Raw genomic sequence first — 22,017 nt, 5'->3', positions numbered from 1 at the left:
CAGGGAAAGGAGGGTTTTCTGTTTTTTTGTTTGTTTGGTGTTTTGGTCTTTGAGGTTTTTGTGGTTTTTGTTTTGTTTTGTTTTTTTGAAAATAGCAGGGCACAGGATGGGGAGAGAAGAGACGGGAAGCGCGCTCCTAAATAGAAATGCTGTTCTCAATCAGCGCCGGGTCCAGGTAGTAGTAGGGGATGGGAAGGCACTTGTTGCGCTGGCGGATGTTGTGTGAGATCTGGTTCAGGCGCTGGCGGAACGCCTCTATGCTCCTCCGCGGGGCCTCCTCCACGAAGTGAATGTCCGGGAAGTGTCCCAGGGGCCGCTGCAGGCAGAGAGCTCGACAGCTGGGACCAGGGCCGGCCAGCACCCCCTCCTCCTGCCGGTGGCCCTGGCCCCTCCACCCTTTGGTTTCAGTGGCCTCTCACTCCCTGCTCCCCTCTTGATGCCGCCAGTTGTCCTCCCCTCTCCCCGCCTCCTGGCCCCCTCCTTGTGCTCAGAGTCCCCCACCCCATCTCGCACCCTGTCGTCAGGCTCGCGGCTGAGGGTCCAGAGCACCAGTAGCGTGATGCACGTGGTCTTCACATCTGGCAACGTGTCCATGAAGGTCTCCAGAGTGGTCAGCCCCTTAGCCTGAATCGGTGGATTCCGCATGGACGCTGGGAAGTTGGGCATCCAGGCAGTGAACTCCATCTGGAGGTGGGATAGAGGCGCGGGTCTGGGTAGAAGAGTACCCCAGGAGTTTCCTTCCGCCAGGCGCTGACCACCCGCCCTCCAGTCGCTGACTTCTACTCCCCGCCCTTGGCGCTGAGGCTGGGCTGGGTTGGTTAGACTGCGGGCGGGGTGGGGGGTGGGGGGCTGGGGCTGAGAGTTGGGGCTGAGGCTCGGTTTCCGTTGGTACTGGAGTTGAAGCTGGAACAAGCTGAGGCTGGACCAGGGATTATGGCTGAGGCTGGATTTGAGGTTGGGGCACGGACGAAATTTAGAAGGTCTGAGCCTGGGGCTGGGCCTGGGCTGGTGAGAGCACCGGTACCTGGCCTGTGTTGACAGCAGCGTGCTTGGCAGAGCAGGTGTAGATGACTATGGTGACATATCGGATCAGCTCAGGCACGGTTCGCAAGCACCTGGGGAAGCCTGACCGGCGGGGGAAAAGCCCAGGCGACGTCAGTCGTGCCCTAGTACTGGCTGCCCGGCAGAGGGCGCCACCATGCCCCGCTCTCACCGTTTTGCAAAAGCTTCAAGCTGCCGCATCCGTACCCTCATCCTGCCTGCGTGACCCTCCTGTGGCAGCAACCCCATCTCCCCTAATCCAGATCATAAGGCTGGGGACGGAGGGCTGCAGGCCTTGGCCAGAAGTCCTCCAGGGCTGCTCCTGGCCCCTGCCTAACCTGTGGCCCTCAGATCTCTCTTCCAGTTTCCCTGGGGATGCCGCGCTGGTCCCAGGCCTGGGGATGTTGGGAGAGGCAGGAGGCTTCCCTGGGTTCCTTCGTTCCTTCGGAAGAGTCCTGCCCCGACTCAACCCAACCCCCGCCCTCCACTCCCTCCATCACCTCCTTCCGGACTCTGTGCCCACTCCGGATGGATTTCTCAGTCCCACACCTCTTCCCTACCAAGCTGCTGGCTTCTCTTTCCTGTTGTCCCGTGTGTCCTGGTTACCATGGTGATCTCAGGTTCCAAAAGTCCCACATATTCAAACCAGACCCATCATCTTCCTCCCTAACCGCTCCTCCTGTTAGCCTCCAGCTCAATGGGTGACATACCTCATTTATCCAGTTGCGAAACTCTGAAACGTGGAGTCGCCCTTGGCTCCTCCCTCCCCTCCCCTCCCCTCACCACCAAACTCAAACTATCACCCAGTCCTGTCATTTCTAGCTCTGGAATTCTCTGTGGCATCCCCACAGCCCCCACCCTAGTCAGGTCCCCAGTCTTCCCTCCTGGACACACAACAGCTTCCCTAACTGTCTCCTGACTGCCAGTGCAGCCTGATATTCTAGCATACAAGTCTGATCTCCTTGCAAAACCCTCGATGGCTCCCTCTGGCCCTTAACCAGGCTGTGCAGCCTGGCCGCTGCTCACAGCCTCAGCCTCAGCCCATTGGGAACCTCCCCACGTCCCACCCTAAGCTCCAGTTGCAGAGAACGTGATTACAGTAAGAACTCCCTATGCTCTCTCTGGCTTTCTCGACTTTCCACATGCTGCTCCCGTGCGGAACATATTCCCGTCCTGCGTCATCTCGAGGCTAACCTCTCCATCCCGCAGATCTTAGCTAGGTGTTAGCCAAGAAGTTCGATCTCAGCTAGATCTTAGCTTGCTGCTCCTGCCCTATCTTCCCTCCACTATCCCTTCCCAGGGTGGGTTAGGCACCTTCCCTGGGCTTCCCCACAACTTACTTTAGGGAAATACCTGCCACCCCAGACTGTGAACTCCTTGAAGGCAGGCACCTTCACCACCTGTTTTTTTCCGTTTTGCCTCTTCAATAACCAGCACAGTGTTGCATTGTGGATGCTCACTGGATATTTGTTGAGTGTGTACCCAGGTGGCAGGACCTCAGGGCGCTTTCACCCCTCTCCTGGAGCTGCCAGCTCCCCCCTGCCAGCTCCCTGGCCTCCTGCCCTTTCCTGTTGGAGCTCATACCCCATTTCACAGTCCACAAAGATTTGTTTCTGGGGTGGGGCTGGGACCCCTCCAGGTCTCTGCAGAGATGACCCACAGCCCCTGATCTCAGACAGGGACCCATTGCCAGCCATGTTTTCTTCCCCAATCTCTGTGAGATGCCACTGCTCCAGGGGCCAGAGAAGAGCTTGTCAAAATCCTAGGGCAGCAATTTGGTCTCCTTCAGTCTACAATAAAATATGTTCTGATCCAGCCCAGGAGGGCCCTAGCAGACCTGCCTGGGGGCTGCCCTTCAGCTCCAGCTCCCCCGATTGCCCAGGTGTCCAGGCCCATACCTGAGCTCTCCCGCCCAAGGAGGCACTCTTTAAATATTTCCTGCACCCAGGACTGCAATTCCGGGTCACCCTCCACGGCGGCGTCACTCGGGTAATAGTAGGTGATGATCTCAGTCACATACCTGACCAGGGGACAGGGCCTCAGTTTGGATCCTCCTCCCCTCCCACTCCTCAGCCAGGCTTCTCCCACCTCCCCCAGGGTGCCCTGAGCTCAGTTGGCCCCAGAGCTGCCCCAGGCCTGTGGGAGGGCAAGTCCTGTGGGGCAGAAGTGGAGAGGGTGGCTTGGCAAGGCCAGAACACACCCAGAGCACTCCCTTTTAAGGGATGGGCAAGGCCTACAGGAGTCTCAGATCCCAGAAGGGATCTGGCCAGCAGAGGTGGGCTGGGGACCCAAGCAAGGAAGGAGCCTGCTGGGCTGAGGGTGTAGGTGTGATGGACACACAGACCCCAGGCCCCTTCCCCAAGGCCAAGCCCCTGGATGACATCAGACCCACACTCAGTTATCTAGAAGCTCCCCACACCCTCTCCAACATCCCAGGGTGTCCACCCTGAGAGCCACCCACTGCTGTCCTGAGCTCACCTCTCCAGTGCATTCCACACCGCCAAGCTGTCGTCGCGGTAGTAATATCCAGGCAGGTCCTGGACCCCACGCTCCACAAAGTCATTGGGGAGGTAGAGGCTTTCATAGGTGAGCTCCGACAGAGCCCGTACCATCACCTCAGCAAAGCCTTCCACGCCCAGGGACATGCCCTGTGAGAGAGGAGGCAGATCCTGGAGCCAGACGGGCATCCCTGGCACCCCTTCAGGTCCTCTAGGATCCCAGTAAGTGCCCCTGTAACCCCCGACCCAGCCCACCCCATCTCCAGGAACTCTCCTGCTCTGGACCAGCACACCAGTCCCGCCTCTGCTCCTTTCTAGACAGGAGAACCCACTTCATCGAGTTCCCTCCCTTCATGCCCCCTCATGATGACCCAAAGGCAAGTGGGAAGTCCTGCTCTTTGTCTAACTGCAAAGGCCAGAGGAAAGCAAATGTTTCGTTGGGGTTGGGGGCAGAAGTCTTACCTTGGCAGAGAGCCCCCCCTCATTGAGGAGAACAGCCCGGCCAATGCTGTTGATCTGGACGGTGTATCGGGTGTGGGGGATGAGGAGCTGTGGGGAGAGCAAGGAGGATGAAGAGAGAGGGCTGAAGTGGCCCCCAAAGGAGCTCAGCTCCCCATTTCTGTAACATGAGATCTGCTCACTCTGGGAAGTCCCTATGCCAAGCCCTCTCTCGTGGTTCCCAGATGCCCCCCAGGCTGACTGGAGTCTCTCTGACTGCTCAGTTGGCCTGGGGACTTTCCGAGGCCAGGTGAGGGCCATGATGCCTGGGGGAGGCCCCTTCCCCCAAGCCCATACCTTGTAGAGGGGGTGGCACATGGGCAGGTTCCTCAGCAAGGCCAGGCAGAAGGCCTCGGCAATGAGGTGGGTCTCCAGCAGGTGGGCGATGGCCTCGTGGCTGTAGAACTCCGCATAGCGCACCCATGTCTTGGCTAGCAGCCAGTCCCACTCAGAATCACTGGGCAGGAAGATGGGGCAATCCGGCCCAGGGGTCTGGCTGAGCTAGGGGTGGTGAAAGAGAAAGGGTTAGGTGAGGGCAGAGACCCACACACATAAAGTCCCCACCGCAGGAAGGGGGCAAAAGGGAGTATGAGAAGGTAAAAACACTCCCAAGCTCCGGTCCCACTGGTCCCCTGAGCACCCCTGGGCCTTTCCTCCCTCCCCACATTTGATCTTGCCGTTCCCTCTGCTCAAATGCAGTACCTTCCTCTCGCCCCTGTCTCTACCTGGCAGCTCCCACTTATTCTTCAAGAACCATCTCACAAGCTGCCTCCTCTGGCAAGACTTCCTTACTTCAGCCACACCTCCACCACATTCAGATGCGTAGGTTCTGCACTGCACAAGGATTCCTAGCCCCTCAGGGGGCAGGCAGGTCACTGAAATCAGCCTACACTGTTCCACTAAGGAGCCAGGAGCATCAGGCTCTGGGGCTCTGGCCCATCCACCCAGAGGGAGCCTCTTTCTAACTTGCACATGACCCTCGGGGGGACCTCTGGGAAGGAAACACCTAGTTCCTTCCTCTGCCAGACCAGTCTAATTATCTCAGTATTTCCAGCAGGGACCTGACCCCCTTCAGGGATTGGTTTTCCAGGTGGATGGATGGATGAAGTCAAAGAAGCAAGCACACTCCACAGACACATATACATGCACACACAGATGCACACACATAGGGGCATATAGCCAGCCCTCCGTATCCATGAGTTCAACACTGGTGGATTCCACTAACAACAGAGGGAAAATATTCTGGGAAAAAAAGTGTCTCTACTGAACATGTACAGACTTTTTTTCCTTGTCATTCCCTAAACAATACAGTGTAACAACTATCTACATAGCATTTACACTGTATTGTATTGGGTACTATAAGTAATCCAGAAAGGATTTATTTCTTTTTTTTTTTTTTTAGACAGAGCCTTGCTCTGTCACCAGGCTGGAGTGCAGTGGCACGATCTCCACTCACTGCAACCTCTGCCTCCTGGGTTCAAGAGATTCTCCTGCCTCAGCCTCCTGAATATCTGGGACTACAGGCACCACCCCCCCACCATGCCCAGCTGATTTTTGTAGTTTTAGTAAAGATGGGGTTTCCCCATGTTGGCCAGGCTGGTCTTGAACTCCTGACCTCAGGTAATCTGCCCACCTCGGCCTCCCAAAGTGCTGGGAGTACAGGCGTGAGTCACCACACCGGGCCTAGTGAGGATTTAAAATACACAAGAGGGCCGGGCGAGGTGGCTCACTACTCCCAGTATTTTGGGAGGCTGAGGCGGGAGAATCGCTTGAGCCCAGGAGTGCAACATGGAAGAAAGCATAGCGCTCCTTGTGTACACACAGCAGCAAGAGCTCACCCAGCTCCGCTGAGCAGCGCACTTTGTACTTCTGTACCTGAGGGGACCAAGACAGCAAGCAGGTGAGAGACGGGGAACTACCAAGGTGGTCCTTGAGCCTTGCAAGTTGCATCTACACCTAAGCCTATTGGGGCATACAAACCTGAGCTGCTCCCAGCCCATACCGGGCTTTTGTATGAACTAGAAAAATGTGCCCAGGCCGGACGCGGTGGCTCACGCCTGTGATCCGAACACACAAGAAGATGTGTGTAAGTTATATGTAAATACTGGGACTTTTTTTTTTTTTTTTAGATGGAGTCTCGCTCTGTCTCCCAGGCTGGAGTGCAGTGACACGATCTAGGCTCACTGCAAGCTCCGCCTCCTGGGTTCATGCCATTCTCCTGCCTCAGCCTCCCGAGTAGCTGGGACTACAGGCGCCCGCCACCACGACCGGCTAATTTTTTGTATTTTTAGTAGAGACGGGGTTTCACCGTGTTAGCCAGGATGGTCTCAATCTCCTGACCTCGTGATCCGCCCACCTCGGCCTCCCAAAGTGCTGGGATTACAGGCGTGAGCCACCGCGCCCGGCAATACTGGGACATTTTATATAAGAAACTTGAGCATCTGCAGATTTTGGCATCCCGGGGAGGTCCTGGAACCAATCTCTCGAGGATACCGAGAGACGGCTGAATACACACAGGTCCACACGCTCACATAAGCGCGCGCACACTCGGAGGAACATTCGCGCACACAGAGTCTCAGCGGCAGCGCCGCCTGCAGCCCAGGCACCTGGATGGCGATAGGCAACATCTTGCCCTCGGGTCCGAAGTGCAGCAGGCAGAGGGGGGCGCAGTGGTGCTGCTTCCGGCCGCTGAGCTCCACGGTGGGGATGCCCTCCATGATGCGGTAGTCGGCCAGGTAAATGTTCCCCTTCTGGAGGGAGCCGCGATGGGTGGCGAGTAGGCAGGTGCACAGGGCGCTGGCGACCAGGGGCAGGGGTGGGACGGGGACACGGACGGGGGGTGCGGGCGTGGCTGGGACTGGCGCGGGCGCCGGAGCGGGGGAGAGACGGGGACGCCCGAGAGGGAGGCCAGGAGGAGGGCCGGGGTCTCCGCCGGAGCGGGCCTCACCTCCAGCTCCGCTTGCAAGCACGTTCCCTCGCCCAGGAATGGAGACACCATGTCATCTGTGACGGGGAACTTGTCTGGGATCCGCGTGCAGCGGCGGATCAGGCCGGGGTTGACGCCGTTGAGGTACTGGTACCCAAAGAAGGTGTCCTCTGCCCAGTGCTCGGCCACGTACTCTGCGAGGACGGCGCAAGGGCGTCACAAGGCGGCCCGGCCCCCCTCGGGGACGGAGAGGCATGGGACAGAAGAAGACCATGGGCACCCAGAGGACTTGGGGAGGAAAACGAAGCCCCCAGCCTCGAGCGGCCGGAGGAGCCCGGGGCGACGTTTTCCAAGAAGCCGCCAGAGGGCGCGCGCGCGCCTCGCTGCCTCTCCTGCCCCACTGCCTCTCCTGCCCCACTGCCCCGACGTGGGGGGCCCGCCTAGCACGCGGGAGACCACCTGGCTCCCCCTGCTCGATCCGGGACGCCCCATTCCATACCGGAGACGACAGATTTCTTGCCAGGGAAAATTTTCCTAATGTCCTTCAGCCTCTTCCACGAATGTTTGCAGTCCAACAGGCCGCGGACTTTGAAAGCCAGTGCCCTAGGAGATGGGATTCCAGGGAGAGGCCGTCAGAGGGGCTGCCAGGTCTCTGGGTCTCAGGGTCTGTGCGTCGCAAAGTCTCTGGGTCCCATGTCTCAAGATCTTTGCATCTCTAGGCCTCTGGGATCATGTGTCAGGTTTTCTGGGTCTGCGTTTCAGCTCCCTCTGCCTTCCTGGCCATTCTAACCTCTGGGGCTGTCTTGGAGGCTGCCAAGGTTGGGGGAGAGGGACAGTCCTTGCAGGAGCCCTCGTTCTCCCGTCACTCACACGCACTCACATGGGCCCCAGGCGGACGAAGAAGGAGGCCGTCTTGAGGAAGGAGTAGCGGAGATTTAAGTTCAGGAACTTGGTGGCCTTAAAGTTGATGAGAATTGGGAATCCCGGAATATAGCCATTCCACCTGTGGGGAGAAGCGCAAGGCAACTGGGATCCAGGGGGCGGGGAGGAGGCAGGCGCCCAGGGGAAAACCATGGGAGGGGCCCAGCACAGCTTCAGGTCCTTACTCAGGCCGGTTGGGGTTGCGATGCCTCCGGACCGGAGGGCGGTAACTGGGAATGTGCACATAGCTGGGCAGGCCAGGAAGAAAGACTCGCCAACTGCAAGGGAAACCGAGATGTGACCCTCACGCCCGTGCACCACCCCAGGGCAAAGGGCCAGAGCCATCACTGTCCCCCACCTCCCTGGACCCCTGCTGGGCGCCCAGACTCTGCCACCCGCCCCCTCACTGGTAGAAGTCCTGCTTGGCTCTGATCTCCTCTCTTCGGTGCTCCAGGAGGACGGGGAGTGAGTCATCTGCTGTTGTCTTTCCTGTAGGGAGACCAAGGAGGGGACTCAAGGGCTGACCCTTGCCCCTGCCCACCCCTGCCCACTTCAGGAAGCAGGAGTTCAGCTTCTGTGCCCCAGGTCGGCTCTGGGGGGGCCCATGACCAAGGAGTGGGAAGGCTCACCTTGGGAGAGTGAAGGTGCGTCCTGTCCAGAAATATCAGATAAAAGAATCATGGACCCACCCTCTTTCCTCTTGCTCTACCCTCAAGCTGAGCTCTGCTGCTGCAAAAAGTCCCTCCTCTAGACCCACTGAAATATTTTTTATCTCTATAAATTCATGGAGTAGAAGAGCAATGTTGTTACATGCATGGATTGCATAGTGGCCAAGTTAGGGCTTTAGGATACCCATCACCCAAATAACGTATATTGTACCCGTTAAGTAATTTCTCATCATCCACCCCCTCCCATCCTCTCACCCTTGAGAGTCTCCATTGTCTATTGTTTTGCTATGTCCATGTGTACACATTTTTTTTTTTTTTTGAAATGGAGCCTTGCTTTTGTCACCCAGCCCGGAATGCAATGGCACGGTCTCAGCTCACTGCAACCTCTGCCTCCTGGCTTCAAGCGATTCTGCTGCCTCAGTGTCCCGAGTAGCTGGGATTACAGGCGCCTGCCACCATGCCCGGCTACTTTTTGTATTTTTAGTAGACACGCGGTTTCGCCATGTTGTCCAGGCTGGTCTCGAACTCCTGACTTCAGGTCATCGGCCCGCCTCTGCCTCCCAAAGTGCTGGGATTATAGGCGTGAGCCACCGCGCCTGGCCCATGTGTACACATTTTTTAACACCCATTTATGGGTGAGAACATTCGGTATTTGACTTTCTGGTCTGGCTCGTTTCACTTAATGACTTCCAGTTCCATCCATGTTGCTGCAAATGACATGATTTCATTTTTTTCATGACTGAATAGTATTCCACTGTGTATATATGCCACATTTTCTTTATCCAGTCATCCATTAGGGCACTTAGGGTGATTCCATATCTTTGCTAGTGTGAATAGTGCCACGATAAATAAGGCATCTTTTTGATATGTTGATTTCTTTTCCTTTGGGTATATACCACTGAAATATTAATAACTGCCAGTTGTTTAGCACTTACTAGGTCCTAGGTGTTGGGAAAAGGGCTTGTGGGGTGCCTGTATAAACTGGCCATAAAAATATGGGACAATACATTGTGGAAAGTCACAAAAGACCTCTGAGGAGGAAAGCGTTCTTATCGCCATTGTGTTCCCATGCTCTGAGCGTAACCTGCTGTCTTATCTATAAACACTGTGTTCAAGGAGAAAGACACTCCTTTGCAATCTGGAATGTGGACAGACGTGCAGGCTCCTAGTTAAGCCCACTCCCACTAGCTGCTCTCCGATAAGTTAAAGATATGCTGTTTGAGCACAAAGGAGATTCATTTAAACCACTATTGCTATAGATTACGCCTATGACGTACTGCCTCCCTTTCACTGTTTCGCCCTGAACATCTGCTTCTTAGATCTAAGCGATTGTACTCAATAAGTAGTGTGGAGACCAGAACTCTGGGCCTTTTGCAGCCTCCATTTTGCAGCTGCCCCCCTGGCCCCCACTCTTTATGCACTCTTAACCTGTCTCTTCTCATTCCTTCGTCACCACTGGACTTTGGGTACCCTACAGGTGGTGTTGAGGCTGGTCCCCAACACCAGGCACTTTGTAGACACTTTACTTTTATTAATTCAAGCCTAAGAGGCACCCTATGAGGCAGGTGACTATTACTATAGGCTGGTGACCCCTTCTCCACAACCACAAAGTACAGAAAGCTATGGAAATCAAGTTTGTTTGTCTGTTTGTTCCACAACAAATTCATTGGTTGACAAAGCCTGCTGTGAATCTCCCTGAGGCTATATACAATCTGTATTTAACTCACTGAGTGTAACTGTCATAGTTTTTACTGGGAAGTGTTAGTATATTTGATTGGGGTGCCCTGTGGTAGATATAGCACATAATATATGGGGTATGTGTGTGATATAGATTTATAGATGAAGATACGTATGTACACACATACATATTTTATATAAACATACACACGTGTGTACAGATACATGTGTATGTAGCTTCTCAATAAAATCCAAATTTCAAAACACCGCTGGAGTCAGCAGTTTCAGCTAAAGGACTGTATCCCCATGCCCATTTCACAAGGAGAAACAGTCGCTATTACGTATTACGTGGGGACAAGGCTGGATTTGCCCCATAGCAGGCTGCTTCTGACCACCAACAGTTGTTAAGCCTTTTAAAATTCCGTTCAGGCCAGGTGCGGTGGTTCACGCCTATAATCCCAGCACTTTGGGAGGCCAAGGCAGGCGGATCATGAGGTCAGGAATTCAAGACCAGCCTGACCAACATGGTGAAACCCCATCTCTACTAAAAATACAAAAATTAGCTGGGTGTGGTGTCGCGCACCTGTAATCCCAGCTACTCAGGAGGCTGAAGCAGGAAAATCGCTTGAACCCAGGAAGCAGAGGTTGCAATGAGCTGAGATCATGCCACTGCACTCCAGCCTGGGTGACAGAGCGAGACTCTGTCTCAAAAACAAACAAACAAACAAACAAACTCCGTTCAGATGTCATCTTATTGGATTCTCACATCCAAACTTTGAAGTAGGTTCTGTTGTTATCTCCATTTTACAGATGAGGGCACCAAGGTTTAGAAGAATTTGGAAATGTGGCCAGGTGCGGTGGCTCACACCTATAATCCCAGCACTTTGGGAGGCCGAGGCAGGCAGATCACAAGGTCAGGAGATCCAAACCATCCTGGCTACCACGGTGAAACCCTGTCTCTACTAAAAATACAAAAAATTAGCCGGGCGTGGTGGCACACGCCTGTAGTCCCAGCTACTCAGGAGGCTGAGGCAGGAGAATCACTTGAACCTGGAAGGCGGAGGTTGCAGTGAGCCGAGATTGCACCACTGCACTCCAGGGCGACAGAGCGAGACCCCATCTCAAAAAAAAAAAAAAAAAAAAAGAATTTGGAAATGTGCCCAAATGCCCAGCTAGTCAGCGGAAGAACTGAGACCCAAGTCCAAGTCCATCTTCCTCCAGCACCCTGGCTGGTGGTCCCCAGGCTGGCCTGCAGCCCATCATTTCCCCTCAAGGCCCTTACCTCGCCACCGTCTCCCTCCTCCACCTGCCTCAGCTCATGTTGTATTCAGGATGAACAGTGCTCCCTGGAGTTGTGCAACCCAGAGACCCAGCTCATTTTCATCCCCAGGGCGGGAGCCTCACTCCTTTGAGGGCCCTATGGGTGACTCAAGTCTCCCTGTCCTGTTGCGTGGCAGCGGCCCCACCCAACCCCATTCCTGCCTGGCCACCAGCGTCACCCTGCCTGTCCCCTGCTTCCATGTCACCCAGACCTGTCACTGCAGGAAGATGCTCTGTGTCCCCAGTGAGACCCTCCCCTTGGCATGCTCACCATCTCCCAGGCTTTCCTGGCCTCTCCTTTCCCCAGCTCAGGCCCTGTTCCCCACTCCTGGGGGAAGATTCCAGCACAGGGCGGTGAGAAACGGAAGAGAGGTCGTCAGCTGCAGGGAGGATGGGGCTTCGGGCCCTGGGTGTCCTCAGCTCAGCCTTTCCCTCCCATTCACCTCAAGGGAAGCCAACAGACACTCAGGTGGTGGAACTGGGGGATAAGAGAGGACAGGCCTCCAGTCCCCATGCAGCGCCACAAATTAGGAAGCTGAGCCCAGCTCACCACACAAGGGGCTCTGGCAGGGGTGGGTGCGAGGAGCTCAGCCACTCAGGTCCTGTGTCTCTCCCATGGGAGTAACCAAGCAACTGGAAAAACCACTGGGCAGCCTTAGCCAGCCTTAACCTTGGAGAAACCCTGACAGTCGATCTGAATAACAGAGCCTCTACTGGACAGATCCTTACTGGATTAAGGGGGACCTTTTGGAGTAACAGTGCATCCTGTTAGAGAAATACGGTGTCCTGTTGGAAAAATAGGGAGTCCTTTGGAGCAATAGAACATCCCATCCGTCTAAAAATGCTCAATTAGAAAACTGGGGCTCATGCCTGTAATGCCAGCACTTTGGGAGGCTGAGGCAGGCAGATCACCTGAGGTCAGGAGTTCGAGACCAGCCTGGCCAACATGGTGAAACCCCATCTCTACTAAAAATACAAAAATTAGCCTTGGTGTGGTGGCACGCGCCTGTAGTACCAGCCACTCAGGAGGCTGAGGCAGGAGAATCGCTTGAACCCGGGAGGTGGAGGATGCAGTGAGCCGAGATCGTGCCATTGCACTCCAGCCTGGGCAACAAGAGTGAAACTCTGTCAAAAAAAGAAAGCCAGGGCGTCATAATTATAAGATCACAGTACCATGGAGACCTGTTGAACTCAAAGGGCTTCTAAATGGGATAGCAAGGTGCTGGTTGGAATAATGGGGCATCCTGTTATAGTAACAGAATCCTGCTGGAGTAACAGGGAGACTTGTTGGAGCGCATATGATTGGCCTCTTGTGAGAGTCCTGAGCCTGTACTTAGCATCACAAGGGGTCTTTTTAGAGTGGCTGGGCATCTTTTGGAGTCAGAGAGGGCTGGAGACGTAGCAGGGAGCGCACTCTGGGAATGCTGTCTGCTGCCAGATGGGAATGCTGAGGGTAGCCACCGGGCCTCAGGCACCTATCTTCCTCCAGTGTGCAGCCCCAAGCTGAGCCCAGGGCAGCAGCACTGACTGAGGGAAATGTGTGACAGTGGCAGAAGAGCCCAGGAGTCCCTGGTGGGGCTGGGCCTCCCTCTGGCTTGATGGGAGCCTGGGTGCCATGCCAGGGTAGCAGGCTGGAGCGAGAGGCCTCACGGTCACAGGATGGAGCAGGGTGATGAGGGCTTACCTGTGGCCTCCCGGAGTGCCAGGGTCTCGTAGCCATCCATCCACTGGTAGGCGGGGAAGTGGTAGATACGGCCGTTGGGGGCACAGATCTGCACGTAGTTGCAGTACCAAGGGTCCTTGGGGAAGAAGGAGTACCGCTCTTTGTGCAGGCGGATGATGATGAGCTCACCCAGGTCCTGCGGGCACTGCACGGTGTACTGGTCCACCTAAGCAGGATGCAAGGCTGGCTGAGTGGGCAGGACTTCACCCTGGCTCCCAGGCCGCCCACCCCTCTGGCCCCTCACCCTGGCCCTGCTCGTGCTGTGCAATGCTCACCTCCCTGGACTGACGGAGAGACAGGATATTGACCTGATCGTTGAGCTTCCTTCTGACTTCTCCAGCTTGGGGGTCTCCTACTAGATCCCTCTACCCAGGGCTGCGTAGGACTCCAGCCCCTCCTTCTCTCCATCCCCAGCTCCTGTCTTCTCCCACTCCCCTCTCCAGGCACCTGAGGTTGCAGGAACCCTTCAGACCCCTGGGGACTTGGGTACCACTCTACAGTTTTCGAGTGGGGAGAGGTCCAGCCAGCTCCTTCTCCCATTCATCAATGAAGATGCAGATATTCAGAATGGCCACATAGATTGAGTGACCTATTAAGGTCGCATAGCAGCAGGTGGCTGGGTCTGACTCAAAATCAGGTCTGAGGGCCCGCAAAGCATGCCTTCCACTAGACAGGCTGGTCTGATGCCATTTTAAGTCACAGAGAATCCAGTGCAAATGTGAGACAGTTAGGAGGCAGCTGAATTAGGAAGAGTGACTGAGAATGGAAGAGAACGGGATGCGGGAGAGGGGGTAAGACAGAAAGGGGAGGAGAGCGAAGGGGAAGGAAAGCAGGTGGAAAGGATTGAGAAAAGAGAGATGCAGAATAGGCAGAGACAGGGAGAGAGGGCTGAGGAAGAGGGAGAGAGAAGAAAAGGATGGGGAGGGAGATGAGGAATGCCTGAAAGGGTTAGAGATGAAGGAGCAGGATGGAGAAGGATGGCCCAGAGATCTGGGACATGGGCGAGGGCTGGAAGCCAGCTCTGGACAAGGCGTCTAGAGCCACTGGTGAAGCCCACTGCCTTCAGAGCTGTGCCTCGACTCTCCAGCCTATCCTGGCCAAGCTCGGCTCACCTGGCTCCCCCTGCGCACCTTCACCCCTCCTGGGGCCACAAAGACACACAGACACACACAACACACACACACACACACACACAGACACACACACACACACACACTCTTACCGCCCCAGTTGCAAAGTCTCTCCCAAAGTGGTTCAGCAGCTGCTTATGGCTCTCTCCTTGCGTCCCCACAATGGTCAGTGAGACGGAGTCCCGTGTTCCCGACAAGAGATCGGTGCCTGTGGCCACCCTGACTTTGTAGGTGGCCATGGCTGCTCTTCAGGAGGCAAGAGGGGCACTCAGTCCCAGACACCGTGGACGGGCCACACGAAGGCCCAAGGCAGGCAAGAGAAGCCAGGCACAGAGTGGAGTGGACAGGGCTGGCCTCTGAGGTGGAGTGGTGAGGTAGCGAGGTGGGGTGACTGGGCCTGCCGGCCAAATCCTGGAAAAGCTGCTGCCCTTGGCGGCCGGGGTGCGTGCCGGGCAGGCCCGGGCGGGGCCCAGCTGGTGGTGGGTGAGCAGGTGTCTGGGCTCCAAGCCTTCTGGGAGCAGGCAGGGCACTCGGCCTGCCTCTGAAAGGGCGGATGGAAGATGCCGTGGATGAAGGCGCCTTCAGGGTGGGGGAGCCAGTCCAGCCTGAGCCAGGGCCCTAGGGAAGTTGCAGGAGGGGGCAGGGTGGGGCCCCCAGATCTTTATCAGACTAATAAGCTCCTTCCTCCTGCCAGTCCCCATTGGCTGCAGTGCCGGGCACCCTGCTAAGCAGGGCCATGGGCAGTGAGTGACCTGCATTGGTTCTGAGGCCACTGGTGGGCGGGGGAGGGGAAGGGGAGGGGCACTAAGTTGCTGCGCGCAGCTGGCCAGCCTCCAGGCCATTCCTCTCTGGGAAATGGGGCAGGTAGTGGCCACAGTGAGAAAGCTGTCCCATCCTTCTGCCCCAGGGCCCAGAGTCTGTGACAGGAAGGGTGGGAGGTGTTGAAGCTAGGGCTCGGGGACCACATGGGTGCAGAAAGGCCTGAAGATGCTTCGGGGAGGAACGATCAGGGTAGGAGAAGGGGGTCTGTTGCTTCCTGTGGGGCCAGGATCCACTGGGGAGGGATTGGAGTTGGATATAAAATCAGAAGACCAAAAAAAAAAAAAAAAACTAAATTAGAAGACAGAACGAAATCTGGGGCATAAGAATTAAGTTAAATAGCTGGGCGTGGTGGCTCACGCCTGTAATGCCAGCACTTTAGAAGGCCAAGGCAGGTGAGTCGCCTGAGCTCAGGAGTTCAAGACCAGCCTGGCCAACATGGTGAAACCTTGTCTCTACTAAAAATACAAAAATTAGCCAGGCGTGGTGGCATGCGCCTGTAGTCCCAGCTACTTGGGAGGCTGAGGCAGGAGAATCACTTGAACTCAGGAGGCAGAAGTTGCAGTGAGTTGAGATCGTGCCACCGCACTCCAGCCTGGGCAACAAAGCAAGACTCCATCTCCAAAAAAAAAAAAAAAAAAAGAAAAAAGAATTAAGTTAAATAATGGATTAATATGATCAATATTTTGTGGTATAATCATAAAATAGAATTCTACCCAGGAATAGAAAGAATGAACTGCAATGTGGATGAGTCTCATAAAGATGATATTGAGCAAAAAGAGCCAGACATTAAAGGGGATACATTCTGTTATCCATTGATAGGAACTTCCAGAACCAGCAAAACTGAGCAATTCTCAGACAACCCCTACTGGTGAGTATCTCTGGCAGAGGGAGGCCATATAGGCTGCTGGAGGTGTTCTTATCTTGATCTGAGGGGCGTCTAGGGTACTTCATTCATTTCATGATGTGTTATCCTTTAATTTCATGAAGTACATACCCTCACTTCCCTCCCAAAAAAGAATGAAGCTAGGAAGAGGGCTGGAGGCAGGGCTGGGCTCCAGTGGAACTGGGTTTGTTGGGAACCAGGTCATTCCTCCCTCCCTCCCTCAGATATGTAGTGAGCACGGTGCACGGCGTTCTAGGCACTGCAGACGCAGAGAAGAAATGAAACATACGTGGAGCTTATGGAATAGCTGGGAAAGAAGTGAAAGAAACAGTAAACAAGAATTTGTTCACTATAATTTTGGATACTAAGTGCTCTGAAGAAAATAAGCCTGGGAGGTTGGGAATGGGAACTAGTTGCTGATAGAATCACAGAAGTCAGAGCCGCAGGATAGGGAGAAGGTGTTAGGAGTAAGGTGAAGAGCAATTATGAGAGAGTCAGAGATAGACTCTCCAAAGATAGGATTTGGGACCCAGGGAGAGTGAGGAGGCAGGCACGGTCCTATTTCCTTTTTCTGGACCTGTCCCCTTTCCTTTCGCCTCCCAGGCGCAGCTCCTGTCAACCAGGAAGCACAGCTCTGCTTTCCTCCCTGATGGCACGCTTCTATCACCATCGAAGGAAGGTCATTCAGTGCCCAGGCCAAGTTAGGGTCAGAGGGGGCTGGGATTGTGAGATGAAGAGAAGGTTCCAGTAGGTTCCAGATTGGATGTGGAATGGGGTCGAAACTGCAATTCAGGTTTAGGTTAGGGACACAGATGTGGCTGGAGTTGGGGATTGAAATGATCTTTTCCAGACCCAAATCTGTTCACATCACTCTCTATGCTCCCTCCTCCCAACCCTGACCAAGACTGGCAGTGGCTCCTCTTTACCTTTGGGACAGTGACACCATCCCCTCCCATGGCCCCCATGGCCTGCCTGATTGGCTTCACACCTCACATTCCCCTTTGCTCTCTTCTGTCTGGGACCACATGCCTTTCATTCATTGCACCCATGGAGCTTGCCTTCGAGTGAGGGAAGCAGACAATATTACCTAGTAACCAAATACATTAAATAGTATGTTAAATAGTGATAAGTGCTGAAGAGAAAAGAGAGAACAGGGAAGGATAATATAAAAGATAAAGGAGTGCTGGGCGCGGTGGCTCATGCCTATAATCCCAGCACTTTGGGAGGCTGAGGCAGGCGGATCACCTGAGGTCAGGAGTTTGGGACCAGCCTGACCAACATGGAGAAACCCCATCTCTACTAAAAATACAAAATTAGCCTGGTATGGCGGCGCATGCCTGTAATCCCAGCTACTCGGGAGGCTGAGGCAGGAGAATAGCTTGAACCCAGGAAGCGGAGGTTGCAGTGAGCCAAGGTTGTGCCATTGCAATCAAGCCTGGGCAACAAGAGCGAAAATCTGTCTCAGAAAAAAAGAAATAGGAGCAAATTTTAGACACAGAGTGGCCAAGGAGGGCTCCTTGGGAAGAGGACTTTCGAGTAAAGACCTGAAGGAAGTGAAGTCAGCTCGTCGCCACCCCAGAGCCTTGGCACATGCTGTTCCTCTCTACCTCTCAAACTGAGGTCACCTTTCCTCTTCCTCCTGATCTTAGCTCAATAATTGCTTTTTCCAGGAAGGCCAAATTTCACTATACATGGCTCTCACAGCACTATAGCTAACATCTTTGATTGATGACTGTTTTCTCTAATAAATTAGTCCATAATTTTTTTTGGTTTTGTCCCCATCTCCTGGTGTCATACTTGATACCTGGGAGACACTGAAAACATAGTTGAATGGGTTAATGACAAGGACAAGGTCAGGGCTGGGGATTGAATCGATGATGGCTTTGGAGTTATGGTGAAGATCCGAAGAGAGCCGACTTGGGCTCAGGGTGAGAGAAGGGGCAAGGCGTGGTGTAGGGGAGGGAAAGGGGTTGGGTGAGGAGGGAGGGAGGAGAGGGGAGAAGGCTGAGGATGAGGGTTGTGCCCCGCTCTGGGTGGCAGGGCTGGCTGTCCTGGGCTGCAGACAGAAGCTGTCCAGCTGGATCTCCCTCCTGGGATCTCCCTCCTCAACCACCTTGATGACTCTTAGAGGATGCTGGGAGCCTGAAGATGCAAATCTTAAGATGCAAATTCCATGCAAATTCTCTCAGCCTCCTCTTTCTAATCTCTCCCCTTTGCCCTGTGTCCCCAGGGGGCTGCTGAGGCTTGGTGAGAAGCAGGGCAGTGGACTGGGCAAACTGAGTCATAGCCTGCTACCAATAGGTCTCCTCCAACCCAAATCCTAGGATGGCCCTGGGTTTGCTCAGGGTTCCACTCTGGAGTGGGAATTAGGTTCCTGAGGGAGACAGAGATGGCGGCAGGGATGCTGAGGATGTGAATGTGGCTGGGGCAGGGACAGGGACTGGATCAGGCATGAGGATGTAGATGGGGCACTCCCCAGCTATGACCAAAACATAGACGCATGACTCTTGATAGGTGCTCATTGGGCTGAAGAACTGGTTCTCCTGGACCAGGGGCGGGACCCGGCAAGGAGGAGCGGTTCCTGGGAAGGATTCACACTCACTGGGGTTGCTAACTAGTGGCCACCCACACAGGAAGCTGAGTTCTCACTGCTGGGGTATCCCCCGTGCCTGACCCCAGCCCAAGCCCTGCAAGGCAAGGAGCAACTAACTCCTGGGGACCCACTCTCCTAAGACACAGAGAAAGAAAAATCAAATCAGGCCACTCCCCTGCTTAAAGTTCACCAGAGCTTAAAATGGGGTTGTCCGTAGAAATGAATCCAAGGGCCAGGCGAGGTGGCACACGCCCGTAATCCCAGCACTTTGGGAGGCCAACGCAGGCAGATCATGAGGTCGGGAGTTCGAGACCAGCCTGACCACCATGGTAAAACCCCGTCTTTACTAAAAATACAAAAATTAGCCGGGCGCTGTGGCATGCGCCTGTAATCCCAGCTACTCAGGAGGCTGAGACGGGAGAATCGCTTGAACAGGGGAGGTGGAGATTGCAGTAAGCCGAGATAGCGCCACTGCACTCCAGCCTGGGCAATAGGGAGAGACTCCGTCTCAAAAAAAAAAAAAAAAAAAAAAAAAAAAAGAAAGAAAGAAAGAAAAGAAACAAATTCAAGGACTTATCATGGCTATAAGACCATGCCTTCCTGACAGCTTTTTCCAGCCACTCTGGCCTTCTTGCTGTACCCAGAACATGTGTCCTTCAGGACCCTTGCATTTGCCATTCCTGGGTTTCTAATACCCTTCCCCTAAGCTGTTCAAGCTGTTTCAACCAAGCTGTTTCAAGAGTGGTTTTGTTTGTTTGTTTGTTCGTTTGTTTATTTTGAGACAGTGTCTCACTCTGTCACCTAGGCTGGAGTGCAGTGGTGCAGTCTCAGCTCACTGCAACCTCCGCCTCTCAGGCTCAAGCGATCCTCCCACCTTGGTCTCCCGAGTAGTTGGGACCACAGGCATAGTCTGCCTGGCTAATTTTTTGTATCTTTTGGTAGAGATGGGATTTTGCCACATTGCCGGGGCTGGTCTCAAACTCCTGAGCTCAAGCGATTCGCCTGTCTCAGCCTCCCAAAGTACTGGGATTACAGGCGTGAGCCACTGCACCCGACCCTAAGCATGTGTTCATGTCATCCCCAGGTCTCAACTCCAGTGTCACCTCCTCAGAGTCCCTCCCTGACCACCGTCCCTCATGTTTCCCCTCCCTCTGCCCTCCATCATGCTACCCTGCCACCTGGTTGTATCTCCAACTGCACTTGCCACTGCCCAAAAGGATCTTTATCTGTTTATTGATGCGTTTATTGTCTGTCTCTCCAGCACCCATAAACTGTGAAAGAAAGGGTTGTGCCTGGGGAGCTCACAGCTGCTCCCCCAAAATCTAGAACGGCGTCTAGGCAGATAAGAGTCATGAAGCAAAGCGATGCTAGGATGTCAACGCTGGAAAGGGCTTTTCAAGTCTTCTCGTCCCACCCATATATCTGACAGGTTGGGACCACTGAGGCAGAGGGACTTGCTCAAGGTCAGCTGGGGAAGGAGGCTGGTGTGCTTCCCGTTATACCAATTGACCTTTTAGACTGACCAAAAAACAGTGGAGGGCAGACTGCAAGCTGTGGGGAGCTCCTGACCTCACAGAGCTCCAGAAGCTTGAAGTGAGCCTCCTCCCCATGTCCTGTCCCCAGAGTCAGGGCAGGACATCCTAAGTATACCAGGCGTGTCTGCCCAATAAATCTCTTTCCAAGCTGCCTTTCTGGAAAACCAGATTCCAATGACGCGCCCTGGTCCCTCCCTGTCCGGCTCAGGGGCATTTTTCAGGATAGGCATGCCTTCTAACACTGCCTTTGTGGAGGCCCAAGGAGTGTTCATCCTCTTGGGGGACAGGGTGCCTGAGCATGCCCATGCCCTTTTCGCTGCTGCTTCCAACCCCAGGGTCAAAGGGGCCTGCACTGTGCACCCAACAATAATACTGGCAGCTGTCACTTACTGAGGAGCTATCATGTCTCTGTCATTAAATCAGATCCTTTGTGTACACGATTTTAAAATATGAAACAGGCCAGGCGCGGTGGCTCACGCCTGTAATCCCAGCACTTTGGGAGGCCGAGGTGGGCGGATCACCTGAGGTCGGGAGTTCGAGACCAGCCTGACCAACATGGAGAAACCCCGTCTCTACTAAAAATACAAAATTAGCCGGGGTGGTGTGGTGGCGCATGCCTGTAATCCCAGCTACTCTGGAGGCTGAGGCAGGAGAATTGCTTGAACCCCCCAGGAGGCAGAGGTTGCAGTGAGCCGAGATCGCGCCATTGCACTCCAGTCTGGGCAACAAGAGCAAAACTCCGTCTCAAAGAATAATTAATAAATAAATAAATAAATAAATAAATAAATAAATAAGACAAATACATAGCTCTATTTAAAATGCTTGGCAGCCGGGCGCAAGGTCAAAGGGGCCTGCACTGCGCACCTAGCCTCAGCCTCACCCCTGGTGGCCACAAGGGGATGCCCCTGAGTATTTCTTAGTCCTTTGATTTGTTCTACAGTGAACAAAACTGGTGATTTGGGATAAGTCCTTAGGTTGCAATCTGCATGTGAGATATCCCCAAACACACATCTTTATGCACAGTGGTATGAGGATCCTCTTCTCCCAGGATCACAGATGCAGAAAGTGAAAATCCAACAGCCAAAGACAGTCTTCCCCACCTCACACACACACACACAAACACACACACACACACACACACACACACACACGAGCAAAGGGAGAAGGGGTTTGGTTGAACACAGAGAAGATTCTTGGGCTGGGATGTAATGGGACAGTTGGCTGCCCCAGAATTTCAATATGCCAGGGCTTTGGGATGGCAATTTAGTTAGGGAGGAAATGTGGTTACGTGTGGAGCTCTTCCTGGAGCTGCGGTTGTACTGAAAACACATGTTGCATTTTTTTCTTTTCTTTTTTTTTTTTTTTTTTTTTTTGAGATGGAGTCTCCCTCTGTCACCAGGTTGGAGTGCAGTGGCACGATCTCGGCTCACTGCAACCTTCGCTTCCCAGGTTCAAGCAATTCTCCTGCTTCAGTGTCCAGAGTAGCTGGAACTACAAGTGCACACCACCAACGCCCAGCTAATTTTTGTCTTTAGTAGAGACGGGGTTTCACCAAGTTGGCCAGGATGGTCTCGCTCTCTTGACCTCGTGATCCACCCACCTCAGCCTCCCAAAGTGCTGGGATTACAGGCGTGCACCACCACGCCTGGCCGTATATTTCTTAGGTGATTTAAGATATTTCTTGGATTTTTAGATGATTTCTTTGTTTTCTTAGATGATGGCAGCCCCAGCCAAGGCAGCCTGTGGATCCCCACTGACTCCAGGAACGAACACTGACCATGG

General features: G+C 54.2%; 1 protein-coding gene across 1 annotated transcript; it reads right to left on the bottom strand.

The window, feature by feature from the left end:
* Nucleotides 1-4: 4 nt before the first annotated feature.
* On the bottom strand, nucleotides 5-14,915 carry LOC100582770 (arachidonate 12-lipoxygenase, 12R-type). The gene is made up of 15 exons (XM_030800257.1): nucleotides 14,495-14,915; nucleotides 13,234-13,438; nucleotides 8,292-8,373; nucleotides 8,070-8,162; nucleotides 7,844-7,966; nucleotides 7,463-7,566; nucleotides 6,985-7,157; nucleotides 6,644-6,787; nucleotides 4,335-4,538; nucleotides 4,002-4,088; nucleotides 3,520-3,689; nucleotides 2,940-3,061; nucleotides 1,025-1,125; nucleotides 514-684; nucleotides 5-316 (listed from the first exon to the last, which is right to left on the bottom strand). The coding sequence occupies exons 1-15, from the start codon at nucleotides 14,639-14,641 to the stop codon at nucleotides 137-139; spliced, it is 2,106 nt and encodes a 701-aa protein (XP_030656117.1). The 5' UTR covers nucleotides 14,642-14,915; the 3' UTR covers nucleotides 5-136.
* Nucleotides 14,916-22,017: the final 7,102 nt, after the last annotated feature.

Source organism: Nomascus leucogenys, chromosome 19 (assembly GCF_006542625.1).
Source record: "Nomascus leucogenys isolate Asia chromosome 19, Asia_NLE_v1, whole genome shotgun sequence".
Lineage (NCBI taxonomy): Eukaryota > Metazoa > Chordata > Mammalia > Primates > Hylobatidae > Nomascus > Nomascus leucogenys.
This window is presented reverse-complemented; position numbering and strand designations above follow the sequence as displayed.

Coding starts and splice junctions, on each gene's coding strand:
- LOC100582770 (XM_030800257.1), bottom strand. CDS start 14,641: ATGGCCACCTACAAAGTCAGGGTGGCCACAGGCACCGATCTCTTGTCG. Junction 8,374..13,233: donor GGCACTCCGGGAGGCCACAG/GTAAGCCCTCAT, acceptor GTCTCCCTACAG/GAAAGACAACAGCAGATGAC. Junction 7,158..7,462: donor CAAGAAATCTGTCGTCTCCG/GTATGGAATGGG, acceptor CCGTCCTCGCAG/AGTACGTGGCCGAGCACTGG.